At 47.1% G+C, this 25,149-nt stretch overlaps 8 protein-coding genes across 9 annotated transcripts; 4 read left to right on the top strand and 4 right to left on the bottom strand.

Annotated features, from left to right (window-relative positions):
* The first annotated feature begins 1,012 nt into the window (after positions 1-1,012).
* LOC117898523 (opsin Rh1) lies at positions 1,013-2,916 on the top strand. Its single transcript, XM_034807992.1, has 5 exons — positions 1,013-1,217; positions 1,283-1,843; positions 1,907-2,054; positions 2,116-2,393; positions 2,454-2,916. The coding sequence occupies exons 1-5, from the start codon at positions 1,210-1,212 to the stop codon at positions 2,578-2,580; spliced, it is 1,122 nt and encodes a 373-aa protein (XP_034663883.1). The 5' UTR covers positions 1,013-1,209; the 3' UTR covers positions 2,581-2,916.
* Positions 2,917-3,042: 126 nt separating this feature from the next.
* LOC117898512 (mitogen-activated protein kinase kinase kinase 15) lies at positions 3,043-8,611 on the bottom strand. 2 transcript variants are annotated; one of them, XM_034807971.1, is made up of 10 exons: positions 8,235-8,611; positions 7,982-8,176; positions 7,491-7,657; positions 6,532-7,429; positions 6,132-6,470; positions 5,168-5,970; positions 4,952-5,098; positions 3,997-4,887; positions 3,655-3,939; positions 3,043-3,594 (listed from the first exon to the last, which is right to left on the bottom strand). In XM_034807971.1, exons 1-10 carry the CDS (start codon positions 8,352-8,354, stop codon positions 3,348-3,350), a joined length of 4,092 nt encoding a protein of 1,363 aa, XP_034663862.1. In that variant the 5' UTR covers positions 8,355-8,611; the 3' UTR covers positions 3,043-3,347. The 2 variants fall into 2 exon arrangements, with proteins under 2 accessions (XP_034663862.1, XP_034663861.1); XM_034807970.1 differs by having other exon boundaries at positions 3,655-3,954.
* Positions 8,612-8,697: 86 nt separating this feature from the next.
* On the bottom strand, positions 8,698-10,237 carry LOC117897902 (short-chain specific acyl-CoA dehydrogenase, mitochondrial). The gene is made up of 3 exons (XM_034806981.1): positions 10,093-10,237; positions 9,796-10,005; positions 8,698-9,734 (listed from the first exon to the last, which is right to left on the bottom strand). The coding sequence occupies exons 1-3, from the start codon at positions 10,124-10,126 to the stop codon at positions 8,761-8,763; spliced, it is 1,218 nt and encodes a 405-aa protein (XP_034662872.1). The 5' UTR covers positions 10,127-10,237; the 3' UTR covers positions 8,698-8,760.
* Positions 10,238-10,332: 95 nt separating this feature from the next.
* On the top strand, positions 10,333-11,630 carry LOC117898506. Its single transcript, XM_034807958.1, has 2 exons — positions 10,333-10,483; positions 10,542-11,630. The coding sequence occupies exons 1-2, from the start codon at positions 10,420-10,422 to the stop codon at positions 11,471-11,473; spliced, it is 996 nt and encodes a 331-aa protein (XP_034663849.1). The 5' UTR covers positions 10,333-10,419; the 3' UTR covers positions 11,474-11,630.
* A 628-nt stretch (positions 11,631-12,258) lies between these two features.
* LOC117898500 (probable multidrug resistance-associated protein lethal(2)03659) lies at positions 12,259-19,877 on the top strand. Its single transcript, XM_034807942.1, has 10 exons — positions 12,259-12,353; positions 12,786-12,960; positions 13,024-13,109; positions 15,060-15,219; positions 15,301-15,503; positions 15,580-15,761; positions 15,832-17,432; positions 17,492-17,985; positions 18,046-19,241; positions 19,300-19,877. Exons 2-10 carry the CDS (start codon positions 12,884-12,886, stop codon positions 19,336-19,338), a joined length of 4,038 nt encoding a protein of 1,345 aa, XP_034663833.1. The 5' UTR covers positions 12,259-12,353; positions 12,786-12,883; the 3' UTR covers positions 19,339-19,877.
* A 204-nt stretch (positions 19,878-20,081) lies between these two features.
* On the bottom strand, positions 20,082-21,919 carry LOC117898508 (transmembrane protein 256 homolog). The gene is made up of 3 exons (XM_034807960.1): positions 21,736-21,919; positions 21,379-21,678; positions 20,082-20,479 (listed from the first exon to the last, which is right to left on the bottom strand). The coding sequence occupies exons 1-3, from the start codon at positions 21,820-21,822 to the stop codon at positions 20,336-20,338; spliced, it is 531 nt and encodes a 176-aa protein (XP_034663851.1). The 5' UTR covers positions 21,823-21,919; the 3' UTR covers positions 20,082-20,335.
* A 170-nt stretch (positions 21,920-22,089) lies between these two features.
* Positions 22,090-23,875, top strand: LOC117898504 (venom serine carboxypeptidase). The gene is made up of 2 exons (XM_034807957.1): positions 22,090-22,235; positions 22,299-23,875. The coding sequence occupies exon 2, from the start codon at positions 22,333-22,335 to the stop codon at positions 23,776-23,778; it is 1,446 nt and encodes a 481-aa protein (XP_034663848.1). The 5' UTR covers positions 22,090-22,235; positions 22,299-22,332; the 3' UTR covers positions 23,779-23,875.
* On the bottom strand, positions 23,796-24,648 carry LOC117898507 (rRNA methyltransferase 2, mitochondrial). Its single transcript, XM_034807959.1, has one exon. It carries the CDS (start codon positions 24,623-24,625, stop codon positions 23,873-23,875), a length of 753 nt encoding a protein of 250 aa, XP_034663850.1. The 5' UTR covers positions 24,626-24,648; the 3' UTR covers positions 23,796-23,872.
* Between the last annotated feature and the right edge of the window lie 501 nt (positions 24,649-25,149).

The following is a 25,149-nucleotide window of genomic DNA, read 5'->3' on the forward strand; positions in this document are numbered from 1 at the left end:
TCCCAGACTCTTGTCTGACATCCCCTTGGACAGAATTCACTGTACTATTTAGACCTCGCTTCGTTTCTGCCATAAAACCATATAAAGGGTTAGGAGAGAGAGATTAGCTAAAAATTTGACCCAATTCAAGCAAAACAAAAGGCTTTAATGTTAAAATTTGGATCCACAAAAAGCAACCCCCCCCACACAAAAGCGACACAAACGCACACCTATTCGGAAAATTAGTGTCCGCGACCAGACGCCCCAACAATCGGACCTCCAAGCGTGACAATGGAAGTGTGAATAGATCAATCGCTATAGAGAGGGGGCACGAGTACCGTCTATAAGCAGCTTAAAGCCAGAGAGCCACAGAGCCAAAGCCCAAAGCGGGGGATTACTCTCCGAAGAGTTTGTATTTGCTTTTGGGCATTTTTCTAATGGCTCGTGACTGTGAGGGCACATTCCGGTGGGACATTGGGTGTGGAATATTAATAGCATGAATAATGGATGCCACTCATCTTTATATATACGTTTTTTGTTGTTACTTTTAGAGTACAAAATTAATTGAAATACTGAAAAACAGTTTTGGATATCTTCCATAATTGTGTTTACTGCTCAACACGTGTCGCGTGTTACGCAGCAGCGCCCCTCGGTCTGATACGCATGGCACACACGCACTCTTCTTAAGTTTCCCTATATCGTTTTTCCCATCGATTTCTTAAGCAATGACATATCGAATCGCTGACTTTCCACGCCTCTTTTTTTCGGGCACAATGTCAGAGACCCATAGAGGAGAGACCATAATCGAGTGCTGAAAGAAGCCACTGAAATGTCAAACTATTGACATTGGCCCATTGCAATGGGCAGTGGATTCTCTTGCGTTTTGTTATGGCTATTATGATTATAAGCCAAAAGCTGTCTGCACTCTTGTAGTATATATTTTTAGGTGTCTTGGCTAATTGAATTTGAACCCTACCTGGGGGTGCTCTTTCAAGAATCTCCTAGAAAAACTATAAAAGCCTGAGACGCCAGTGCGGACGTTGCAGGTTTCCAATGACCCATCGCCGCGAATAGTCCGCTCCAGTGAAATTTTCAGAAACAAATTAGGGACTCCTTTAATGTAAAAAGTGTTTGAAAAATATACAACGGAATTTGCAAGCTTTTTATGTAGAAAGAGTGTGATATATAGGCGGGATATAGTGACACACAACTGGGAAAAATCAAATCAAAATGGATAGGTAGGAAGACATCGTAGATCGAAGGTGATGGAATGATATCTATACCATGAGTTGTTCTGTTGCAGCTTTGCAGCAGTAGCCACACAACTGGGGCCGCATTTTGCAGCCCTCTCCAATGGATCGGTGGTGGATAAGGTCACACCCGATATGGCGCATCTCATCAGCCCGTACTGGAACCAGTTCCCCGCCATGGACCCCATCTGGGCAAAGATCCTCACGGCCTACATGATCATAATTGGAATGATTTCCTGGTGCGGAAATGGCGTGGTGATCTACATCTTTGCCACCACAAAATCACTGCGCACTCCTGCAAACCTCCTGGTCATCAATTTGGCCATCTCCGACTTTGGCATCATGATTACCAACACCCCGATGATGGGCATCAATTTGTACTTTGAGACCTGGGTCCTCGGGCCCATGATGTGCGACATTTATGCGGGCCTGGGCTCCGCCTTTGGCTGCAGCTCCATTTGGTCCATGTGCATGATCTCCCTGGATCGTTATCAAGTCATTGTCAAGGGCATGGCCGGTCGGCCGATGACCATTCCACTGGCATTGGGCAAGATTGCCTACATCTGGTTCATGTCGAGCATTTGGTGCCTGGCCCCCGTCTTCGGCTGGAGCAGGTGTGCAGAGACAAAACATCTTCATTTGGTTCTTTAAGCATTATCCTCTATCACCTTATCAAGGTATGTGCCGGAGGGTAATTTGACATCGTGCGGCATTGACTACTTGGAGCGCGACTGGAATCCACGCTCATACCTGATCTTCTACTCGATCTTCGTCTACTATATCCCGCTCTTCCTTATCTGCTATTCCTATTGGTTCATCATTGCTGTAAGTACACACCGCCTACACCCACCCTATATCCTCCAATGGCATCCGTTCTCTCCTTCAGGCCGTTTCCGCTCACGAGAAGGCCATGCGGGAGCAGGCCAAGAAAATGAATGTCAAGTCGCTGCGTTCCTCCGAGGATGCCGACAAGAGCGCCGAGGGCAAGCTGGCCAAAGTGGCTCTGGTCACCATTTCGCTGTGGTTCATGGCGTGGACTCCTTACCTAGTCATCAACTGCATGGGACTGTTCAAATTTGAGGGTCTCACTCCACTAAACACCATCTGGGGTGCCTGCTTTGCCAAGTCGGCGGCCTGCTACAATCCCATTGTCTATGGCATTAGGTGGGTACAACCTTTAACATATCCATGATATATAATCCTGATCCTATATCTCTTTTATAGCCATCCCAAGTATCGCTTGGCTTTGAAGGAAAAGTGCCCTTGCTGTGTCTTCGGCAAGGTCGACGATGGCAAATCGAGCGATGCCCAATCGCAGGCCACCGCCAGCGAAGCTGAATCCAAGGCATAAGCAAAAACATTTATCTTACAACAGCAACAACAACAGCAACAAAAGCAACAACTTACAACAACAACATACAACAACAAGATCAAGAACAACAAGAACAACTGCAGCAACAGAACGAAACGCTTTCGAATAACAACTTCAAACAAAGGGGGAAAGAACAACAATCGCTCCGCTATGAAAAAATGTGTAAATTTCTTGCCTCTAACCAACATCTAAAAGCAACAAATGTTTATAAAAAAATCAAATTATTATCAAACAACTACTGCAATGTCACTAAAGACGAAACCAAAAAAACCTTAAACAAAAAAAAAAATAAATGCAAACGAACTAGAAAAGTTATCAGAGGGGAAAAGTGTGTGAGTTTTCTTGCTAAATGTTTATCTAGAGATCCCTTAGAAATTTACATTTCTAGTACCTTTCCTTTCCCATTACCTTTCTTGTGATAAAACCTCTTAATCGTGTTAAATTTTAATTTTTGTTATTGTTTTAAATTAAGGCACTTAAATTCCATTTTGTTGTTTGATAAATTAACATGCATGTGAGGGTGGGTTGGGGGCAGGGAAAGGCACAAAAGCAGGGGAGGACACCCTGAGGACATTCCCCAAAAAAGAGAGAGAGAGAGAGAAGAATCTCTGCCATTAAGGCGACTGCTGCATACCCTGTAAATGGGGGGCATCAGACAGCTGTTAGTAGCACATGAGACATAAACATTAACAATTAATTAAGGCATTGCTTTGGGTCTGCGGGCGGCGACGACGGCTTGATCTGGATCACTCGCTGCAGGAATCGTATTCGCTTTCGCTCTTTTTGATCTTCGTCTTGATGCCGCCTGTGGTGCCCGGTGTGCATGGTGTCGTGGTTGTGGGCGATGCCAGGGTATTGTTGTTCAGGGAGGAGCCACCACTACCACCGCCAATGGGCTTGTGGTAGGTGCTGGGCGGACTATCCAGACAATCGGATGAAGTGCAGACACGCTCCTGAATGATGAGCTTCCACAAGCGCACCTCAATGCCAACGCTGTAAAAGAGGATTTACATTTAGAGAAGGTCAACGATGAGGTATTCGTGGTATACCCACCGCAATCCCAAACGCATGAGATCGAGCTTTTCCATGTTGTAGATGAAATCCTCAAAGGTAAAGCCCTCATTCAGTATGAGTGTCTTTGAGAACTCATCAATGTCCTGCTGCGTTAGCCACTGCTCCAACTGCTCGTCTATCTCGTGCAGACCAAAGTTGTGCTTGTTTAGCTGCCGCCTGGCATTGCCAGACACTGCTGGACGTGCGCTGCCCGCTCCTCCGCCCACTGCCGCTGCACTGGGACTCATTCTATGGCACTTTTTGTTGAATCCATTGATGGTGCGTCTACGGAAGGAGAGTCTTTAATTAGAAATACATTAAAAATGTTCCGAAATTCCTCACCTTAATCTCTTCCTGCCACCCATGTAGATATGGGCTAGCTCCTGGCTTATGTTGTGCAATGCCCGCATGTTCTGGCGCTCCTGCTCCATCATCTGGCGCTGCAGCTTGAGCTGATTCTCACGAATGTCGCGCAGTATGCGCACAGACTCCACCGAGCTGTGGAGTGCCCCATCGTAGCCAGCGTCCGAGGGCAGCACGCCGCCAGAACTGCTCAAGGGTAGGACCTTCTCCAGGCACTGCTGCCTCTCCTGACTGTCTGAGGAACCCGCATGCTGCAGCGGTGACGTCTGCACGCTCTCATCATCATTCCCAGAGAGATCCTTGTCCGCCAGATTGGCGCCCAGCTCCGGCGAGAAGATGGTGACGGCTGCCTGCACGGCGCGCTTCACGAGATTATCCAAGGCGAACATCCAATGCGGCTTGATGCAGTGATACCTCAGGACACACACTACTGCATCCTGAAAGGAGTACAGCGCCAAATGGAGATGATCCAAGGCCACTGCATCGTTGTTTAGCTTCTGCTTCAGCTCATTGATCGTGGCCTCCAAATGCTTCTCATTCTCGTTCATAATGTAGTCCCTCAATCCGCGTATCAGAACCTCAAGATCGCTCTTCCGAATGGCAATCGAATTCTGATCTGCATCGATTTTTTTAAGCCAAATATCGCAGATCTTGGACTCATCCAAAGCGAGGACTTTCGATAGAGTGGTGCGTCGCTGCGAGTCCTTTTTCAGCCTATAAAAGCCATCCGTTTCGCTAGTCTCACTGATGCTAGTGCGCAGCGATGGCGTTGAGGGTTCAATCTCGGGAGAGAGCAGAAATCCAGAAGAGTTGCGGCGCTCCAGCAGGCTGGGCAGCTCATCAATATCCACAGAAGATGTGTGAGTAACGCTAAAAGGGAGCAACAGCCATTAGTTTTGCTGTGAGTGAGGCTTGGGTGGGGGGCAGAACTTACTCCAACTCTGGTGTGGTGGGCGTATTGCAGGTAGTATTGTAGGTCAATGGAGGCGTCGTCTTGTGTATGAGACGATCCGCTGGCACCGAAATGCTTCTGCCAAAGTCGGTATTAATGGGTAGCCCAGGTCTCGGTTTGCGTGGTTTGCTGTGGGTATGAAGAATGTGGAGAATGTTCAACCAGTGGCTGTATCAATGGGTTATCCAAAAAACATACTCAGCCAGAAACGGATCCTCCAGCAGCTGCGATGCCGATGGTCTGTCCAACACGCTGATAGCAAAGCAACGCAGAATAAAGTTCTTGGCATTCGTGGACAACTCCACTGGTATATTTGGATGCTCCTTGTAGTACCCCACTTTGAACATGGCCGCCTGGGCGCAGCCCAACTCAATAAAGGGCGGTTTGCCGGTGGCCATTTCCACGTTTGTGCAGCCAAAGGACCAGATATCTGCCGCTGGGCCATAGCCACGTACACCTTGGTCAATCACCTCGGGCGCCATGTATTGGAGGGTGCCAGTGAAGGTCTCTGTCATGGGATTGATGCGCGCCAGCCGCTTGGAGGTGCCAAAGTCGGAGATCTTGACGACCCCGCTGTACGTGTTCACTAGCACATTGTCGCCCTTGATGTCGCGATGGACAATGTCCTGCTCGTGCAGGTATTTCAGGCCCTCCAGTATCTGCTTGGAGTAAAAGGCCATGGTGGACTCGTTGTCCTTGAGCGGACCCCATTTGGTCTCGAGCAAGTCGGAGAGCGAGCCGCCCGGCACCTGCTCCATGAAGATCTTGAAGAAACCATCCTCCGAGCGTGAGCCCAAATACTGTACGATATTGCGATGCCGCAGCTGCGAGTGCAGTTTGATCTCCTCGTGCAGTGGCTGCACATCCTGTGAGTTCTTCTCCGGCACCTCCTTGATGGCAATTCGCACTTGCGTTTGCTTATCCCTGGCGGCATAAACCGTGCCGTAGGTGCCCTTGCCCAGGACCATCTTGCGATTCTGCTCATCGTAATCGTATTCGTACTGGAAGTAAGATTAGAATTACAAATTAGTGGAGATTTCACGGAATTTTAAATAGTTAATCGATTATAATCGATCCTTAAATGATGTAAGGGACAAAGTATTTCATTTATCGAAAATTATCGATCCTTTATCGATGACATTTTTAAACACTCAAGACTCACCTCTATTTGTGCATCATCATTGCTGAGATTAACAAACACCTCCTGATCGGCCGTCATTTCCAGTATCAAATCGTAAAACTTTTGCCGGCACTCGGGCGACGGGAAGTAGATTTGAAAGTCATCCGAGTTGTGATGGACATAAAGATACGCGCAGCGATCGTCGCGTTTGTACTGGCTGACAGATTTGATTTTCGAGGCCACAAAGAGGAAGTCGTGGAGCTTCTTGCAGGTGTTCTTGGAGTGGGCCAGACAGATGTTGACAATCTGAATGGATTTCTCATCCGCATCCATATTGATGGTCACATAGCTGGGCATGTAGATCTTCTGTGGCTCGAGTATCTATTAGAGAGAGGGAAAGATGTTATCAAATATCATGGGAGAACGCTCTTTGGACACTAACCAATATGGGAAATCGTATGCTGTTCTTAATCTCCTCAGTGTTTGTGGCCTCCAGGAAGAAATCCATCCAGAATTGAAAGACCTGCTCTTCGATGGTGGGCATGCGATCCTCGGGCTTCTTGCGGAACCTGTGAATTAGCGAAATGTTGCCAATCGTTGACTTTAGATACCAGTTCGGGGGCTTCAGCTTGAACATGCACTCGGCCGCCTGAATGGCCTTCGCATAGTCCTCGGCCAGCACGGAGATCTCAAAGAATGTGGCCACATCCCAGTATTCACTGAGCGTCGAGAGGCTGCCCTTCTTCCCGATGAGATTGTTCAGGGTCATGCCAATGTGTTGCAGCTCCTCCGTGTTGCTGAATTCCTTGCCCTCGATGACCAGCAGGGTGGCCAGATTGATGCCCGCGTACTCGTTTGGCTGCACTTCAAAGCTCTGGCGGTACCATTTGATGGCATGCGCCAGGCTGTTGGCGTCCGTGTAGTCCGACTCCACGAATATGTCCTTGTAGATGCGTCCGCATAGGCACAGCATGTCCGGGAAGTGGTTCTCCTTCTTCTCGAGCGCTTTCAGTGATGACTCCAGGGCCTTCTCTCTGTCTCCCTTACGATTTCTGCGATTCAGGGCAAAGGCATAGAGAAAACTCATGTTTCCCGCCTCCACAAACTTGCGGGTGTTTGGTATATTCTTCAGATCATTGACCAGCCGCACCATGGCATCGTAGTCCTGCACATCCCGCAGCGAACACATAAAACTGTGCACCACCTCGCCGGAGAGCACATGTGGATCGTCCAGACGCTTGCGCATCTCATGGAGTATGGTCTGTAGTTTGGCCCCATTCGTGGCGTACGTGTCCCTGGCTGTGCGCATATCACTCAGGAATTTCTCCCGCATGTGTGCTCTAAAAAAAGGGGATTTCCGTTAGCAGCAGGCACCCGAGATTAAGTTGGATTTCTACTCACTTTGATTGTATTTCCACATCTTGAAGCTTGCGACGCAGACGCCACTGCAGTGTGCCCACGCGACCGTCTCCGGGTTGATCTTTGCTGTTGGGTTGATTGGTCAAAAGGCAGCTATTGGTCTCTGCATTCAGTTTGTAGCTGAGAAACAAGTAATTGCCACAAGAGACCTGAGAGAGACGAGAGAGAGGTGTACACAATTTAATGACCGCCAGTGTAGGTGTGCTGCCAGTGTTGGGTGTTTGCGTGGGCGTGCGATTAAAAATAACAATAATACGAGCTATATCTTCACCGGAAATAGAAAAACAACAAACAATCGTCAAGAAACATGACTTGTTGGCTGCCGTTTCAAACACACGCACAGATATTGCTCAACATTTATCTTATCGCAAATGACGCCCGTTGCATCATTCGCAATAAGATGTTTGCGGCTGGGCGGCCGCACACATAGGGCACAACACCTCTGCCAACCCCAAATCCGAGATAATACACACCTTAAGGCTGAGAGTCTGTTTGGATTCCACATCGTTGTAGATTAAGATGATTTCCTTCATTCCAAAACTCTCCCGCACCCCGTAGTGATACGAGAGCGGTCGCTGCTGGGCCAAAACACTCAAATCTATTACCGCAACATCGGCATTGTAGAATGTTTCCATCACATTCGTCTCGCCGAAGTCCAATTTCTCAAACTGCAAACAAAATTTTGTTTCAGTGTATTTTGTAAGGAATTTCCAATTGAACTCCCACCTGCACACGCTGAAAGTTAGCACCGGCAGCCTGTACTGCCCTTTTGACCTCCTCCAGGGCACAGATGCGATCTTCCAGATGATCGCCCACGACGGTATCAATTACACAAACAACGTCCATGGCTGCGGGCTATGCTATTCCTGGCACCGACTGATGGCTGGACTGGGACGGATGGATGGATGGACGGGGACAATTGGGGCGTTCGTAACGTACTTTCTGTTGGCCGAAATCGCGCACTTCAATTGTAAACAGCTTCATTACCACGTACTTGTGGCCATAGCATTGTGTTAATTGCCGTGCAACGAAAAATGATCAATAAATAAAGAAATTCGTAGAAATGTGCGCGAGAGAACGCGCAGTAGATGCAAACAATCGAAACAGCCAACCGAATATGTCGATAGCACCATTATCGATAGCCCCGCCATGAAAAATACCAAAACAAACCGAAAATACCACAAAAGTATGATTTATATAAAATTTCACATTTAAAAACATTTGAATTGATTAAAAAACGATCTCGTTTCACTTAACTGGCGTACTCCTTGAGAATGGAGCCCGCAATAACCAGGCGCTGAATCTCAGAGGTGCCCTCATAGATCTCCGTGATGCGAGCATCGCGATAATGCCGTTCCGCTGGCATATCAGAGACATATCCCATGCCTCCAAGGATCTGAATGCATTGGTGGGAGCACAGGGTCGCAGCCTCGGAGGCTGCCAATTTGGCCATGGCCGCCTCCTTAGTGTAGGCCAGCTTGTTGTCCTTCAGCCAGGCGGCACGCCAGGTTAAGAGTCGCGCCGATTCCATGGCCAGAGACATGTCAGCAATCTTCTGCTGGATGGACTGCAGCTTGGAGATGGGTTTGCCAAAGGCCTGACGCTTCTGGGCGTAGTCCACGGCCAACTCCAGGGCAGCCTGTCCAATTCCCAGGGCCTGGCCGGCAATGCCAATGCGTCCGGCATCCAATGTTTGCATCGCAATCTTAAAACCGAATCCCGGCTCACCCAGCATGCTGTCCTTGGGAATTTCGCAGTCTTCGAATATCAGTTGGCACGTGGACGATCCTCGGATGCCCAGTTTGTCCTCCTTCTTGCCCAGCGAGAAGCCCTTCAGTCCTTTGGGTACAATAAAGGCGGAGATGCCCTTATGCTTCAGCTGTTTGTTTGTCGTGGCAAATACGACTGCTGCTTCCGCCTCAAAGCCATTGGTTATCCACGCCTTGGTGCCGTTCAGGACATAGTGATCGCCCTTTTCCGTGGCTATGGTGGAGGCAGCACCGGCATCCGAGCCATTGCCCGGCTCCGACAGAGCAAAGCATCCCACACGCTCGCCCGTCGTGTATGGCGTGATGAAGGCATCCTTCTGGGCGGCATTGCCAAAGCCCAGCAGTGGACCCAGATACAGAGAATTATTGACCGACATTATGACACCCGCTGAGGCACAGCCGCGTGAGATCTCCTCCATTGCTATCGCGTACGCCAGATAATCCAATCCAGTGCCACCTGTTGAGCCATAGACAACCTGTAGCTTGTTAAGGGTGCGGGCTGTTGTCACAGTAAATACCTAGCTCCTCCGGAATGGCCACCGCCATGACGCCGAGCTCCCCCATCTGCTTGATCTGCTGCGCCGGGTAGACATGATCTCGATCAAATTTCGCTGCATTTGGACTCAGTTCGGCGTTGGCAAAGTCGCGACAGGTCTTCTGCAGCATCTGATGGGTATCGGGGAGTGCGGCAATAGAGGCGATATGTCGCATCGGCACCGATCTGCGGGCTGAGAGCGAATTATCAGTAAAGATCTTTGCATATAAAAATTCATTACATCCGATCGAGTTCAAAGTCCATGGGGAATTTGACTTACCAATGTTTAGGGAGCGGCTGAAGACGGACTGCATGTTGGCTTTTGACTATTTCTAACTTTTTATCTTTATAAAATCTTGCATAAAAAACGTATAAAACGACGATAATAAACTTGTTAATTTAATTAAAATTAAAAATAATTAGTGTGCCCAAAGGTGAAGCAACAGTTTGTTGTTTGCCGATTTTTTTTTTTGGTATATACTGAATAAACGCGAACTATTTTCCAGTTGCTGATGCTGGTAACACAAATCTGCATGGGAAACCTGATATCAATTTTATTTTGTTATTTATTTAAAAAAACCATAATCAAATCGGCAGAAGCGCCATCATGAACGAGGAGCAATTCCTCGAGATAGAGGCACTCGAGTGTGCGTCCGACGATGAGGTGGAGAGTAAGTAGACAGCAACAGGCAATGAGCAAGCAATTTATATTCTTTCTGCTTGTTGCAGCATACATCGACATCGAGCCAAAGGAGCCAGAGCCAGATGATCAATCGGAGAAGAAAACGAAACGACTTCATTGCCTGATTGAAGGCTGCAACTATATGACGAACAGGAGACGAGACCTCCGTCGTCACCGGCGTTCAAAGAAACACATCCATGCCATGGCGGTTGTATCCGATTCCGACTCGGATTTCGAGAGGCCTCTGTACAACTGCGTCCTCTGTTCGTATACAACAGCGAAGAAGTTCTGCTATGATCGGCACAACAAGTCGACGAAACACTGCCGTAGACTGGAGGCACTGGGGGATCCACTAAAAAAAAAGAAAGTGCCGCTGCGCCGTGATTTGGGATCGACTTCATCACAGCCATCCGATGGCAACATGTACACCTGTGCCCCCTGCGAATACACAACACTCCGCAAGGAGTCTTTTCTGTTGCACAAGACGAAGGATAACCATCTGTATGTTATGGACGTCTTGAGGCGGAATAACCAAGTCATCACCTCAGGACCCATGGCGGATAGTGAAGGAGTAGTATTCACCCCGCCAGAATCTGAGGATGAGGCGGACAGCTACGATCGTGGAATATTTTACTGCGACCTTTGTGATTACAACACCAACATTCGAAGCAGCTTTCAATGCCACAAGAAGTCGAGAAAGCACCGTGCCAGAGCTCAGGAAGCTGAGGAACTGGATAAAACGTCTGAATGCTTGCCGGGTGCAGATGCAGACAATACTCAGACAGTAGAAATTATCTTATCCTGCGTCCCTGAGCCGGAGCAGGATGACCATCAGTTCGATGAGACCATTGAATACGAGCCTGAGGTGCAAGAGGAAGTGGTGGTGGAGCATGAAAACGACTTCCAGGAGATAATTTATTTGCCCGAAGAGGAAACGGGGGAGGAGCAACACTATTTCATAGTGTTAGGCAACGACTAGCAGAGTGCTGGCACTTTACACAGCACTGTTTCTGCGCAGATTTAACGCGCACGCACTGGGAAACTTTGTTTAACGTTTTTTATGTTTTTCTCTGCACATAACTTGTAAATTAAGCACACAAAAAATAAATAGAGCATTGAATTAAGTTTAAACAGTACCCAACAGCACCAGCCCCCACATCTTGAGTGACTTGCACACCGTGAACGAAATCATTGCAATAGGAATCCTATTTTGTTGTCTTGTCTTATTGATTTGCCGTCAATTTTGAAGTTCTTGCTATTTGTTGCCCCCTTACTTTTTTGTTTGCGTTTTGTTTTTTTGGAATAAATCGTGTTGCTTCCCGCCGAGGCGAGTGAGTGGTAAGTGCATATTCTATGTTCAACAAATTGAAACATTAGGAGGCGGCCAAATGTGTTGTATGTATGAGTTGTGTGTGTGTATGTTTGCAGGAGCATCTGTAGCAACAACAAACAGTTACATGTTGGTGCATGTTGAGAGATTTGCTCTCTCAACTCAGAACGTGTTCAGTGCATGTTCACTTGATCTGATCCAACATGGGAAAGCGAGACGGCAAGTCAACAAATGTCGAAATCTGATTCAGTGAGACTGCTTTACCTTTCTATTACTGTACCTTGTGCCTGCTCTCTGGCTCTCTCCCTCTCTCTGGCTGGACACGCTCCCATCTTGTACGATCGCCGCACAATTGATAAGACAGGCACGAACCTGTCGCTACTCGCAACGCGGCCCGAAACGCCAGTCGGTGCATTCCCCCCTTTTTGACTATAAAAGCATTGGCCTGACTGGCCACGAGCCAAGTTTTTGCCGTTAGCCGTGCGAGCGAGAAGCTGCTGCCTCCGCAACATCCAAGTGTCAATTCTCTGTGAGTGCCTGCCGACCCATCAATGGGATTTTCCTGTTAACTAAACAAATTCTAAAACGGATATACACGTAATATTTATGTGGAAATGAAGTGATTTAAAATCAGTGACGGATCAATGGAAGAATTTTTGGGAATGTGTGTGCCACAGATCGTAAAACTCTATCAAAACGCGTCAATTTTATCGCCTGACCCCGAAACAAACACAAACGAAAAAAACAATGTTAATCTACTAATAGTCCAAATAAACATCAGAAAAAAAATTACTATGAAGTCATCATTAGTCAACAATTTGAAGATTGAAGAATGAAGAAATCTTTTGTCAAAGATTGGGCATGGAAATATGCCATTCCAGATAGGAATACCTTTCGATATGGGTCAAATTTCGGGGAATGCAAAGTGAAATTAATAATAATTTTGTATTCCATTTCATAGCGACACATATTAAAGAAGAGATATAGTATCCCCCGACCCGACCAATGACCAGGAAGTGAAAGAATTTATCCAAACGACCACCAAACCAGACCAACAAAATGCAATCAATGAAAGCCGACGAACTGCCGGAGAATCCGCGCGAGACCTCAAATATCTTTTCATCATTGATGTTCTGGTGAGTAAATTAAATATATTAATATCTAAACTTAGTTATTGATTAATTTTGGTGTCCTTTTAGCTTTGCCATGCCCACATTTTTCAAGGGGCGCAAGAAAACTCTGGATGAAAACGATCTCTATCGAGCTTTGAAGGAACACAAATCGGGTGAGGCTTTCCCACTAATTGAGTCATTTATTACGATATAAAATCCCCAAAAATCAAAAGAGAGAATTGGTTGAATCGATGGAGTGTGCCTTGCATAATAAATGGGCATATTATTTTATAATTTATGGCCATTGATAATGATGGAAAGCTTTCACAGGGCCATCCATCCATTCAATAAATAATCTCAATCTTTTTTTAAATTTAATTAGGAAATGAAAATTTGATAGGGCTTTGACGAAATGAAGAATGAGAAGAGAAAATTCTTATCCGCACGTAAGCGAGATTATAATGCACGTGACGTCATGTGGCAGCCAGTGACTGTCAATAGATGGGGCAATTATGATCCCAATAAAAATAAGATACTTTCCACCTTAGAAAAGGAGACTTCTGAGCTTAGATCCAAAGACATATCGAAGTTCAATGTTCATTTGGTTTAATTTTCAATGATCTTTGTCCCTCGTGCTTTGGAGGGCTGTGTAATCCCCAGTGCCGTGAAGTGGATCGACACACTTCCTTGGTTCTCAAAAATGCAGGCAGAAGGGTATAAGCACCTTTTGCAATATTATCACTCTGCACAGACAGCATTTCCCGAATCAAGTGCGCGACCGACCGCAGGGGCACTTCAAGGTACCACCGACCGACGCTTACGATTAGATAGGGTTTTAGCATGTGGCCCCATCACTGGAGAATATTGTTTCAATTTCTGATTCAGATTCACATTCCCGCTGGCACATTGGGGTATTTGGGTTATTCCATTTCGGAACTTGAAGGATTACAACATTTTATGTGCCCCTATAAAGACTAGTTTCATTGAGATCATTTTATGGGCCCTAAAAGGCGCCCAAATCCCACCCACAGATAAGATATTCTGCACATTCATTGAATAATACTTTGTGACTATCATTATCTTATATCCAAGCTGTCTTTATCTGTTATCATCCTTTAGAGACCTTTGAGTTTTCACTCCACACCATTCAAATCTTTCGAAATTGTCTCGAGCATTGTGGCATATCCCACCGGGTGATAGCTTCGACAGGCGTCCGTTTTGCCGCAATTAATTTAATTTTGTGCCCAAAAATAATTGATAGCATAGCCCATACTTCAACTAGTTGATAGGAAGATACTGTTTAGTAAATATAATACAATTAGCTATCTGTGCGGTTTATATACTCACTGCCAGAGATAGATAGTCCGTTAAGTGGTTCCTGACTTATGCAATGCCCGCATATCTCTTGCGAAAATAAATGATCAAGCGATACTTGATATGCCATTAAGTAATCTCCATGAAATGTTAATCCCTGCAAGGGTAAAGCATTCCGGAAGTTCCAAATACCAAGAGATGTATGTGTGTTTCGCGATTTCCACTGATACTGGGAGTCGTATCGTTGGTTTCCTTCCCGATAGGAGCAGCTGCCAGCTGGTTGGGATTTGCGTTTGTTGCCAGCCATAACTCATGGTTGGCGGCCAAATCATGGACAATGGAGAGTTTATAGGGCGGTAAATCCCATAAAACAATGACTATTAGGTAGTGTCTATAGGTCCTAATCTTTGCATTGCATTTACGCTCTAAAGATAACGATTACCCCTAGGAGTACAAATAAAGCCATTAATATTATTGTTTTCAAACAGATCTAATAGGCAATTTCTTGACTCGAATGCTGGGCAAGGAATCCATTTCAATTTGCATTTGGAACACAGATCTTAAAATAGTTTTCGAATGCACTTTGCTTCACTTTATACATTATTTGCATTCGTCAGATGGACCTTGTTTATGGCCCTCGGCCATGCATGTGGGCTTCATAATAAACAATCTGTCGCATCTGCCAATTACAAAATCCGAGCACAAAGTAAACTCTTCTTCCGACATTGTTTGTTATCGCGAATAATTTATTGGCACTCACCTTTGGGAGTCTATTTGTTTCTGATATCTTAATCTTGTATGCCCCACAGACACACTGGGCGCCCAGTTGAGCGAAGCCTGGGAGCGGGAGGTGGAGAAGAAGCGCAAGAAGAAGAAGACGCCCAGCCTGCTGAAGGCCTCCGTGGATGTGTTTGGCTGGCGCTTGGCGGGACTTGGCTTGGTGCTGTTTATACTGGAGATTGGTTTCCGGTAAGGCCACGCCCACACGCACACAGCGATGGGCTTGGGGAGTTATTTATGATCCTTTATTGTATGATTATTTATTTACAGCGTCACTCAGCCTCTTTTTCTGGGCGGCCTGGTGGCCTTCTATGCGGATTCGAGCAACCAGGAGGGCGATGGGGAGAACCAAGTGAAAGCCTATCTGTACGCCCTGGGCGTGATCTTGTGCAGTGCCTTCAATGTCTTGCTCATGCATCCCTACATGCTGGGCATGTTTCATCTGGGCATGAAGGCCAGGATAGCCATGACAAGTAAGTGGAGTGGCGTGCCCCCAGAGGAGCCATGATAAATGATCATCTCTCACCCCGCTCTCCGTTGTTGTTGCAGGCATGATATATCGCAAGGCATTGCGTCTGAGTCGAACAGCGCTGGGGGACACGACAATCGGACAGGTGGTTAATCTCATATCGAACGATGTGGGACGGCTGGATCTGTCGGTCATACACATGAATTATTTATGGCTCGGACCAGTGGAGATTGGAATTATCACATATCTGATGTACAGAGAGGTACGGATATCAGGCTCTATTTCGGGCAGTGTAACACCAAGTAATCCTTTCCTTTCTGTTATCCCTTTAGATTGGTGTCTCTGCTTTCTTTGGCGTGGCTGTGATGCTGATGTTTATCCCACTGCAAGCGTATCTGGGCAAAAAGACCTCCGTGCTGCGTCTGCGCACTGCGCTGAGGACAGACGAACGTGTACGCATGATGAATGAGATCATTTCGGGCATTCAAGTGATCAAAATGTACGCCTGGGAGATCCCATTCAGCAAGATGATCAACTATGTGCGCACCAAGGAGATGAATGCCATACGAAATGTGAACTATATTCGCGGCACGCTGCAGAGTTTCATTATGTTTGTCACGCGCATATCGGTGTTCGTCAGCCTCGTGGGCTTCGTGCTGCTGGGCAAGCTACTCACCGCAGAGAAGGCCTTCGTGATCACGGCATACTACAACATCCTAAGGAATACCATGACGGTTTATTTCCCCATGGGCATCTCGCAGTTTGCGGAGCTTCTCGTGTCGATTCGTCGCATTCAGACGTTCATGCTGCACGAGGAGACGAGAGTGCGCGACAAGTCGGATGATTTGGATGAGCAGAAACTGGGCAAGGCTGCGGTGGCTGCACTTGTGTCGGAGCCAATAGCCCAAGCTACGGGCGTCCTCAAGCCCAACAGTCGTCGCACCAGCGAGGCAGAGCCCACCATCAACATTAGTAACCTCAAGGCCAAGTGGGATAAACAGAGCAACGAAAATACGCTGGACAACATCACGCTGAAGTTCAAGCCACGCCAACTGGTGGCAGTCATCGGCCCGGTGGGCTCTGGCAAGTCCAGTCTTATTCAGGCGGTTCTCGGAGAACTCAATCCGGATGCGGGATCGGTGAAGGTCAATGGCACCCTGTCGTATGCCTCCCAGGAGCCATGGCTCTTCACGGGCACCGTGCGACAAAACATACTCTTTGGCCTGCCCATGGACAAGCATCGCTATCGCACTGTGGTGAAAAAGTGCGCCCTGGAGCGGGACTTCGAGCTTCTGCCGTATGCGGACAAGACGATTGTGGGCGAGCGTGGAGCCTCACTCTCGGGCGGGCAAAAGGCGCGCATTAGTCTGGCCCGAGCAGTGTACCGAAAGGCGGATATCTATCTGTTGGATGATCCTCTTAGTGCTGTAGACACACACGTGGGACGCCACCTGTTCGATCAGTGCATGCGCGGATTCCTGCGCGAGAATATTGTGTTGCTGGTGACGCATCAGCTGCAGTTCCTGGAGCAGGCCGATATCATTGTGATCATGGACAAGGGCAAGATCAGTGCCATGGGCACCTACGCGTCGATGTGCCAGAGCGGCCTCGACTTTGCCCAAATGCTGACGGATCCGAGCAAAAAGGATGAGGGTGCCAGCGGTGATGCCGAAAAGAAGAAGGAGCTCTCGCGGCAGAATAGCAAACTACGCGATCGTCATGGCAGCATCTCCTCCATGGAATCCGCCGCAGAGTCTCTGGTCGTCGATTCGCCCATGCAAACGCAAGAGGCGCGCGTGGAGGGACGCATTGGCATGTCGCTGTATAAAAAGTATTTCGGTGCCAATGGCTATGGTCTGTTCATTGTGTTTGCCTTCTTCTGTGTGGGCGCACAGGTGCTCGGCTCTGGCGGTGACATTTTCCTATCCTATTGGTGAGTAAATGATAGAGGAACAACACCGAAAAGATCGCTCACGAATGAATCTCTTGCAGGGTCAACAAGAATGGTGAAGCAGAGAGGGACACCTTTATGGCTCGTTTGCGTCGCGCTTTTCCCGAAACCCGCATCAATTCCGACACAGATCCCAAGGACATTTACTACTTTACGGGCATCAATGTCTCGGTGATTGTCTTCTCGCTGGTGAGGAGCATGCTCTTCTTCTACCTGGCCATGCGGAGCTCCACAACGCTGCACAACACAATGTTCAAGGGTGTGACGCGTGCGGCAATGCACTTCTTCAACACGAACCCCTCTGGCCGTATATTGAATCGTTTCTCCAAGGATCTGGGACAAGTGGATGAGATACTGCCCTCCGTGATGATGGATGTCATGCAGATATTCTTAGCGATACTCGGCATAGTCGTGGTGCTCTGCATCATCAATGTCTGGTATATTTTGGCCACCTTTTTCCTGGTGATCGTCTTCTATGTGTTGCGATCGTTTTACTTGAATACCTCGCGAGATGTCAAGCGTTTGGAGGCAGTCAGTGAGTGGTTTTTGGAATAGTTCCCCATAGGTATATCATCTAATGTAATCCTCTTTTCAGCGCGTTCCCCGATCTACTCCCATTTGAGTGCCTCGTTGAATGGTTTGCCAACGATTCGTGCATTTGGCGCGCAGAAGGAACTAATAGCGGAGTTTGACAATTACCAGGATATGCACAGCTCGGGCTACTACATGTTTTTGGCCACCAGTCGCGCCTTTGGCTACTGGCTGGACTGCGTTTGTGTCGTCTACATAGCCGTGATTACGCTCTCGTTCTTCCTGTTCTCCCCGGAGAATGGCGGCGATGTGGGTCTGGCCATTACCCAGGCGATGGGCATGACGGGCATGGTGCAGTGGGGCATGCGACAGTCGGCGGAGCTGGAGAACACCATGACGGCGGTGGAGCGAGTGGTAGAGTACGAAGATCTGGAGCCAGAGGGTGACTTTGAGTCGAAGCCGAACAAGAAGCCGCCAAAGGACTGGCCAGAGGAGGGCAAGATCGTCTTCGATGATCTCTCGCTGAAGTACTTCCCCGACAAGGCTGCCGATTATGTGCTGCGATCGCTGAACATTGCCATTCAGGGCTGTGAAAAGGTCGGCATTGTGGGACGCACAGGCGCTGGCAAATCCTCACTGATCAATGCCCTGTTCCGACTCTCCTACAACGAGGGATCGATTGTGATTGACAGGCGTGACACCAACGATCTGGGACTGCACGATCTGCGCAGCAAGATCTCCATTATACCCCAGGAACCGGTGCTCTTCTCTGGCACCATGCGCTACAACCTGGATCCCTTTGACGAGTATAGCGACGCCAAGCTGTGGGAGTCCCTGGAGGAGGTGAAGCTCAAGGAAGTTGTCGCTGATCTGCCCAGTGGCCTGCAGAGCAAAATCTCCGAGGGCGGCACCAATTTCAGCGTGGGACAACGGCAGCTGGTCTGCCTGGCTCGTGCCATCCTACGCGAGAATCGCATCCTAGTGATGGACGAGGCCACCGCCAATGTGGATCCCCAAACGGATGCGCTCATTCAGACGACGATTCGGAACAAGTTTAAGGATTGCACAGTGCTAACGATTGCCCATCGTCTGCACACGGTAATGGATTCGGACAAGGTGCTTGTTATGGATGCCGGCAAGGCGGTGGAGTTTGGATCGCCCTTCGAGCTGCTAACCACCAGCGAGAAGAAGGTGTTCCATGCAATGGTGAAGCAAACGGGAGACTCGACATTCGATGCGCTGCTCAAAGTAGCACAAAAGGTAACTGAAAATTTATTATTTGTGTTCATTTGATTATTATTTCCTTTATCCATTAAAGGCCCATGATGATAATTTGCGGATCAAGAAAGATTCTTGACATTTCGCCGTACCGAAGGCCTTCAAAGACTATATACTTAAGATACTGGAACCAATTACGAATCATCCGGCGGCCAATGCGCGCATACAGAAGACCTTCCTCTTTGCGGAGGCCTCCAAGCAGAAGTTATTAGGATAGCACAGCATACAGGATAACCATATCCCCACTAACTAAATGAATTTTTACTACCCTTAACCCTATATCGCTCCCTACCTACTACAAATTGTGTACAAAACAAATCAAACTAATTGTTAGACTAAAAGAGTGTGTGTATAAACTAGGAGAGACTTAATCTCTGACAGACGGTTAATCGTGTGCGCATGGAAACAGAAGTAAAATCAAAACAGCAGGACAATAAGGAGTAGAAGGAGCAGTGTAGTAGCAGGAGTGACTGTTTTTTATATGTGCAATACATTTAATTTTAGCTAAACAAAAACAAAAGATAAACTTTGTGCATTTCCGGCCTTCAAAAGGTCGCATTGCATTTGTATTATGTGTTCCAGTAAACAGTAAAAATAACGACAATAACTAAAAGAAAAACTATAAAAAGGAGAGAAATTCTATGAAAATGTTACGCCTAGTATTAACATACATGTATATGTGTGTGTTTTTTATAGTAATTTATTAATGTGTGCAGGTATACAATAAATGTAACAAATTTCTGTTTGTTTTTACTCCTTTTTGTTTGACATTTTTGTTTGTTTTCATTTTGTTTCTAGAACTACTGCATTTCGTATACAGACATATATATACTAAGAAATTTAAACGCATTTAAACACACAAAAACAGAAACAGAAACAAAGAAGTATCTTCCATTAGATGAAAGGCCTCCTAGAGATTTATTTGTGTAATCCTATATGGTAGTATATATATATATATAAATATATTAATTATAGAACTTCAGCGAAAAAGAATTCATTCTGCAGCAGGCTTTAGCTTTAGCTTTAGATTTTACGTTGCCTATAGCTTAAAACTTAAGATGCGGGCAGCCAGCCTCCTACATGACAAGCGTTAGCCAAGCGGCCATCAGACAGAAGCCACCCACAGTGGCATAGGCCTGGAAACGCTTCTCGCCCGTCAATGCACGATAGTACATGCAGCCGCTGAAGAGCAGTGTGCCAGTGGTCATCAGTGAACCAGTCTACGAGAGAGAGGATATATCATATATCAGAATTAGTCATAGTTGTTTAGAACCTAAGATTACGATAGATGAGGCAGTCGATTGTGTGCATATTTTGATGTTAGCTTTAGTTGTTGGCTTTAAAAAAAACCCAAAGAACAAACGAGAAGAGCCTGAACATGGGCTTGGGCTTCTCCCACATTTTACTTATCAAATAAGGCTGATGATAAACCACATCCAAAAAGAAAACGTAAATGAAGTAACCCCAAATAATATAATGAAGAATGGACGATGCCTTTTTGGTACACAATTTTTAAAAGAAAAGAAAAGTTAAAAATCAATTGTAAATCTCCATATTCCTGTTCCTGAGACCCATATCAGCTAATGAAATGAACCTGCATCCATATCACAATGAATTAAACACCCCAGAACAACCAAACAAATGGTATTGAAAATTACTTTGTAAGCTGCAATTAGTGGTTGTTGAACAATTTAGCTTTAGCTTTGGAAAACATTTCATATACAACACACAATATACATAAATATGGTATACATATACATACATATATATAGTCATCATATATAGAATCGATGGATGGATGGCAAACGCTTAGCATTTACTAAATGTGGTTTGTTCATAGCTCAAAGAAATAGGTTTTTTGTAACCTGACAAAAGTCAATCAATCAGCGCACTAGAAAGTCAATTATGAGGAGAGATTATCAGAATCGGATCAGTCGAGTGTTTGAGATAGATTTCCATTCATTTTATCATTCGAAAAACGTAACGCGAGTTGTTGTAAATTCCGTTCAGAAATCGTAAACTTTACACAAACAGAATTAACGAAAAGCTTTATGAATAAACCAAAAACAGAAACTTTGTATTTTCTATTCGGGGGGATACCCTCTAGCATGGGACTTACCAACAAGGGGTAGTGCACGAGCGGCATGGCCATCATGGCAAACGAGTGCAAAAAGTGTATGCGATTAGCGACATCAGCAAAGGCCTGCGAGTCCTGCTGCTCCTTGGGGTCCTTGATGTCCCGCAAAACGTACTTGCAGTAGGCGCCCATGAAGATGGCCGAGGCGCCGCCCAAGCCGGCCAAGCGAACAAAGTGGTAATGGCTGCCGGCCAAACTATGCAGCGAGCCAGTCGGAAACTGATTCATCACCGGGCGCATGGTCTGCGTCTCCTTTGGCACCAACTGTTTCGGTCGCAGCCCCTGCAAGAACCAACGGTAAAAGGAATCACTGGAGCAAGGGAATGAAGGGATAATTACAATTGCGCGGAATATAGCCGATCCGGAAGATATGACCGCCTTGCTCACTGGGTTGCTGAGCGTTATGTAGTCCAAGGTGTCCATCATTGTTTGTTGTTTAATATCTGTTCCTACGACGCCGCACAATTGCCAAAATTTACAGCAGAAACTTTTGACGCTGAGATGACAAGTGTTGGAAAGCGAGCTGTTCTACTCCATTGAAATTTTGATGATCAAATTTAGGCAGATATGTTTCCCCTCCCCTGAGGAGCATAGTATGTTGCCCACACACAAAGGGAACGGGTTGCTTGTTGGTAAAAATTTTAAACTGGTTAAAATAACTAACAAATATCTGGTCGGGCAGTCTAGTCTGCACACTAGTACCGCTTCCATTGCTTGCCATTTGTGCCCAGCTGCGGTCACACTGTAAATTCAACCCGTTTTTATATTTTTGCCGGTTTTCGCAGCAAAATAAGAAATAAATAGGAAAGTACTGATTATACTTGCTTATCAGCGAAGTGGTGAGTGGGCTGGGGGCGTTTAAGAGCCAAACAAAGCATTTATTGTCAACTATTGTCTTCCAGTTCTTGGGTGGCAGAGCACGCAACAACAGCAACAATGAAAACTGCAACTCATTGCGCAGTTTTGATTTTCGTCGCGATTATCGCAGCCTGCAGTGCAGCCGACGGAGGGGAACGCCCCTATAGACGTAGCTTCATCAACCCGTATCCACGGTACAAGTTCTACGAGGATGGCGTCGATCCCGGCGAGCCGCTGTTCCTCACGCCCCTCATCCACAATTCGTCCATGCCCAGGGAGCAGGTGCAGAAGTTGGCCCGTGTTGTGGGCTCGCAGTACCATGGCGTGGAGAGCTATGCGGGATATCTGACGGTGGATAAGGGATTCAACTCGAACATGTTCTTTTGGTACTTCCCCGCGCAACAGGATGCTGATTATGCCCCAGTAGTGTTGTGGCTCCAGGGCGGTCCCGGGGCCTCCTCCCTCTTCGGGCTGTTCACGGAGAACGGGCCGCTGGAGCTGGATGCCCATAGCAAGCTGCAGAAGCGCAACTACACCTGGAGCAAGACGCACAATCTGATCTACATTGACAATCCCGTGGGCACGGGCTTCAGCTTCACGGACAAGGACGAGGGCTATGCCAAAAACGAAAAGGATGTCGGTCGCAATCTGCACGAGGCCGTAATGCAGCTGTACGAGCTTTTCCAGTGGAGCAACTCAAGTGGCTTTTGGGTCACTGGCGAGTCCTACGCTGGAAAATATGTCCCAGCGCTGGCGTATCACATCCACCAGGTGCAGAATGCCATCGAGACGCGCGTCTATGTGCCGCTCAAGGGCGTGGCCATCGGCAACGGGCTGTCGGATCCACTGCATCAGCTCAAGTACGGCGACTATCTCTATCAGCTTGGCCTCATTGACGACAATGGCCTGGAGAGCTTCCATGCAGCCGAGGAAAAGGGTGCCTCCTGTATTAAGAACCACGACATGGAGTGCGCCTTCAATGTGTTTGATTCCCTCATCAACGGAGACCTCACCAATGGCTCGCTCTTTAGCAATCTCACGGGCTATAATTGGTACTACAACTACCTGAAGACGCACGACAACTCGGGCGAGAATCTGGGACAATTCCTACAGGCCGGTGAAACGCGTCGCTCCATCCATGTGGGCAACAAGCCCTTCCACGACCTCGATAAGGAAAACAAGGTGGAGCTGCACCTGAAGCACGACGTGATGGATAGTGTGGCCCCCTGGATAGCCGAACTTCTGGCCCACTACACGGTGTGCATCTACAGCGGCCAGCTGGACATCATTGTCGCCTATCCGCTGACCCGCAACTACCTCAAACAGTTGAAATTCCCAGGCTCCGATCGGTACAGGGTGGCCCCACGCGAGATCTGGCGCATTGACGGAGAGGTGGCTGGTTATGTGAAGCACGCCGGGCATCTGGTGGAGATAATGGTGCGCAATGCCGGCCACATGGCTCCACACGATCAGCCCAAGTGGCTCTACGAGATGATCACCCATCTCACGCACTACAAGCATTAGCTTTACTCAGTCCGAGATTACTTAAAATTGGATATTTAATCGAATTCTATATTTGTTCTATATTTGATCTTATCTTAAATAAATCATGTTGAGTTTACGACGCTGCCGTCGCTTCTTTGTATCCGCGTGCCACGAGGAAATGCTCGGCGGAGTCGCCCCGACTGGCGCGCGGCTTCACCCGCTTCACCTTTTCGTAGAACCTTAGCATATCCCGCTCCAGCTTGGGCACATCGCCATTGTCCCACACTTTGACCACCAGATTGGCCTGCGGGGCGGACATGGCCAGTGCGAAACGCAGCACCTCGTAGCAGAGATTTGTGATGCTCTCCTGGTCCAGCATCCGCACGCCTGTCGCGTTGGGCGCCATGTCGGAAAGGACACAGTTGACCTGCCGTCCAGCCAGTGCTTCTTTAAGACGTTGCTGTGCCAGCGGCGTGGTGAAGTCCATGCCGCCGTATATTGTGGCACCCGGCACGGCATGAAAATGCAACAGGTCGATGCTGAAGACTGCTCCGACGGGCGTTCGCTCCTGTTTACCATGGGCATTGGTCCGCTCCACGGCCATTTGCGTCCAGCTTCCAGGGGCTGCTCCACAGTCCAGGACAGTGTCACCCGGCTTCAGGATTTTGTATTTGTCGTCAATTTCCAGCAGCTTAAAGGCGCTCCGGCAGCGATAGTTCATCATACGCGCCTTCTCCACGTAGGGATCGGCCAGCTGCCGTGTCAGCCACTCCTGCGAGCTCTTGCTCTTACCCTTGAGGTTGCGCGGCTGCTGTTTGGCATATTTTCCTACAATATCCGTTTGAAATAGGCGTTTATATAAATAATTACTCAAAATTGTCCGCATTGTGTAATGTATCGATACGGAGCGGCCTATCGATAGTGAAACAAAATTCAAGCTACTTGGTTTATACGAAGATCAATTTTCCCAATCTGTTCATAAACAGTTGTCAAAAGGTGGTGTGACATATACAATAACATCAATTGGCAATGCAAATGGAAATTGGTTGTACGGGATTTAAGTAAATTTATTGTCATATAAGGTCCTTTGATTTCATGAATTTAAATGCCTCGTATAAACATTGTCCCGATAGCAAGATAGGAGAGAAATGAAATGTATCGGTCATGATACAACTATATAAGGTGGTTTCGTCAGATGCCTAATCGCTTCGTTTTCCCACCATTAGAGTTCAGTGCGTGTTTGCTTGTCGACTTGTGTGCTTACGAATTTTGTCACAAATATTAACCCTTGCCTGTTACAAATTTGTTTAGAACTAAGAGCCAAAGAAAAAAAATCTATTAAGAAACAAATATAACGACCACTTTCAAGTGGTAAATTTTTAAAAATCAAAATGAAATAAAAATTTAAGA

Source organism: Drosophila subobscura, chromosome O (genome assembly GCF_008121235.1).
Source record: "Drosophila subobscura isolate 14011-0131.10 chromosome O, UCBerk_Dsub_1.0, whole genome shotgun sequence".
NCBI lineage: Eukaryota > Metazoa > Arthropoda > Insecta > Diptera > Drosophilidae > Drosophila > Drosophila subobscura.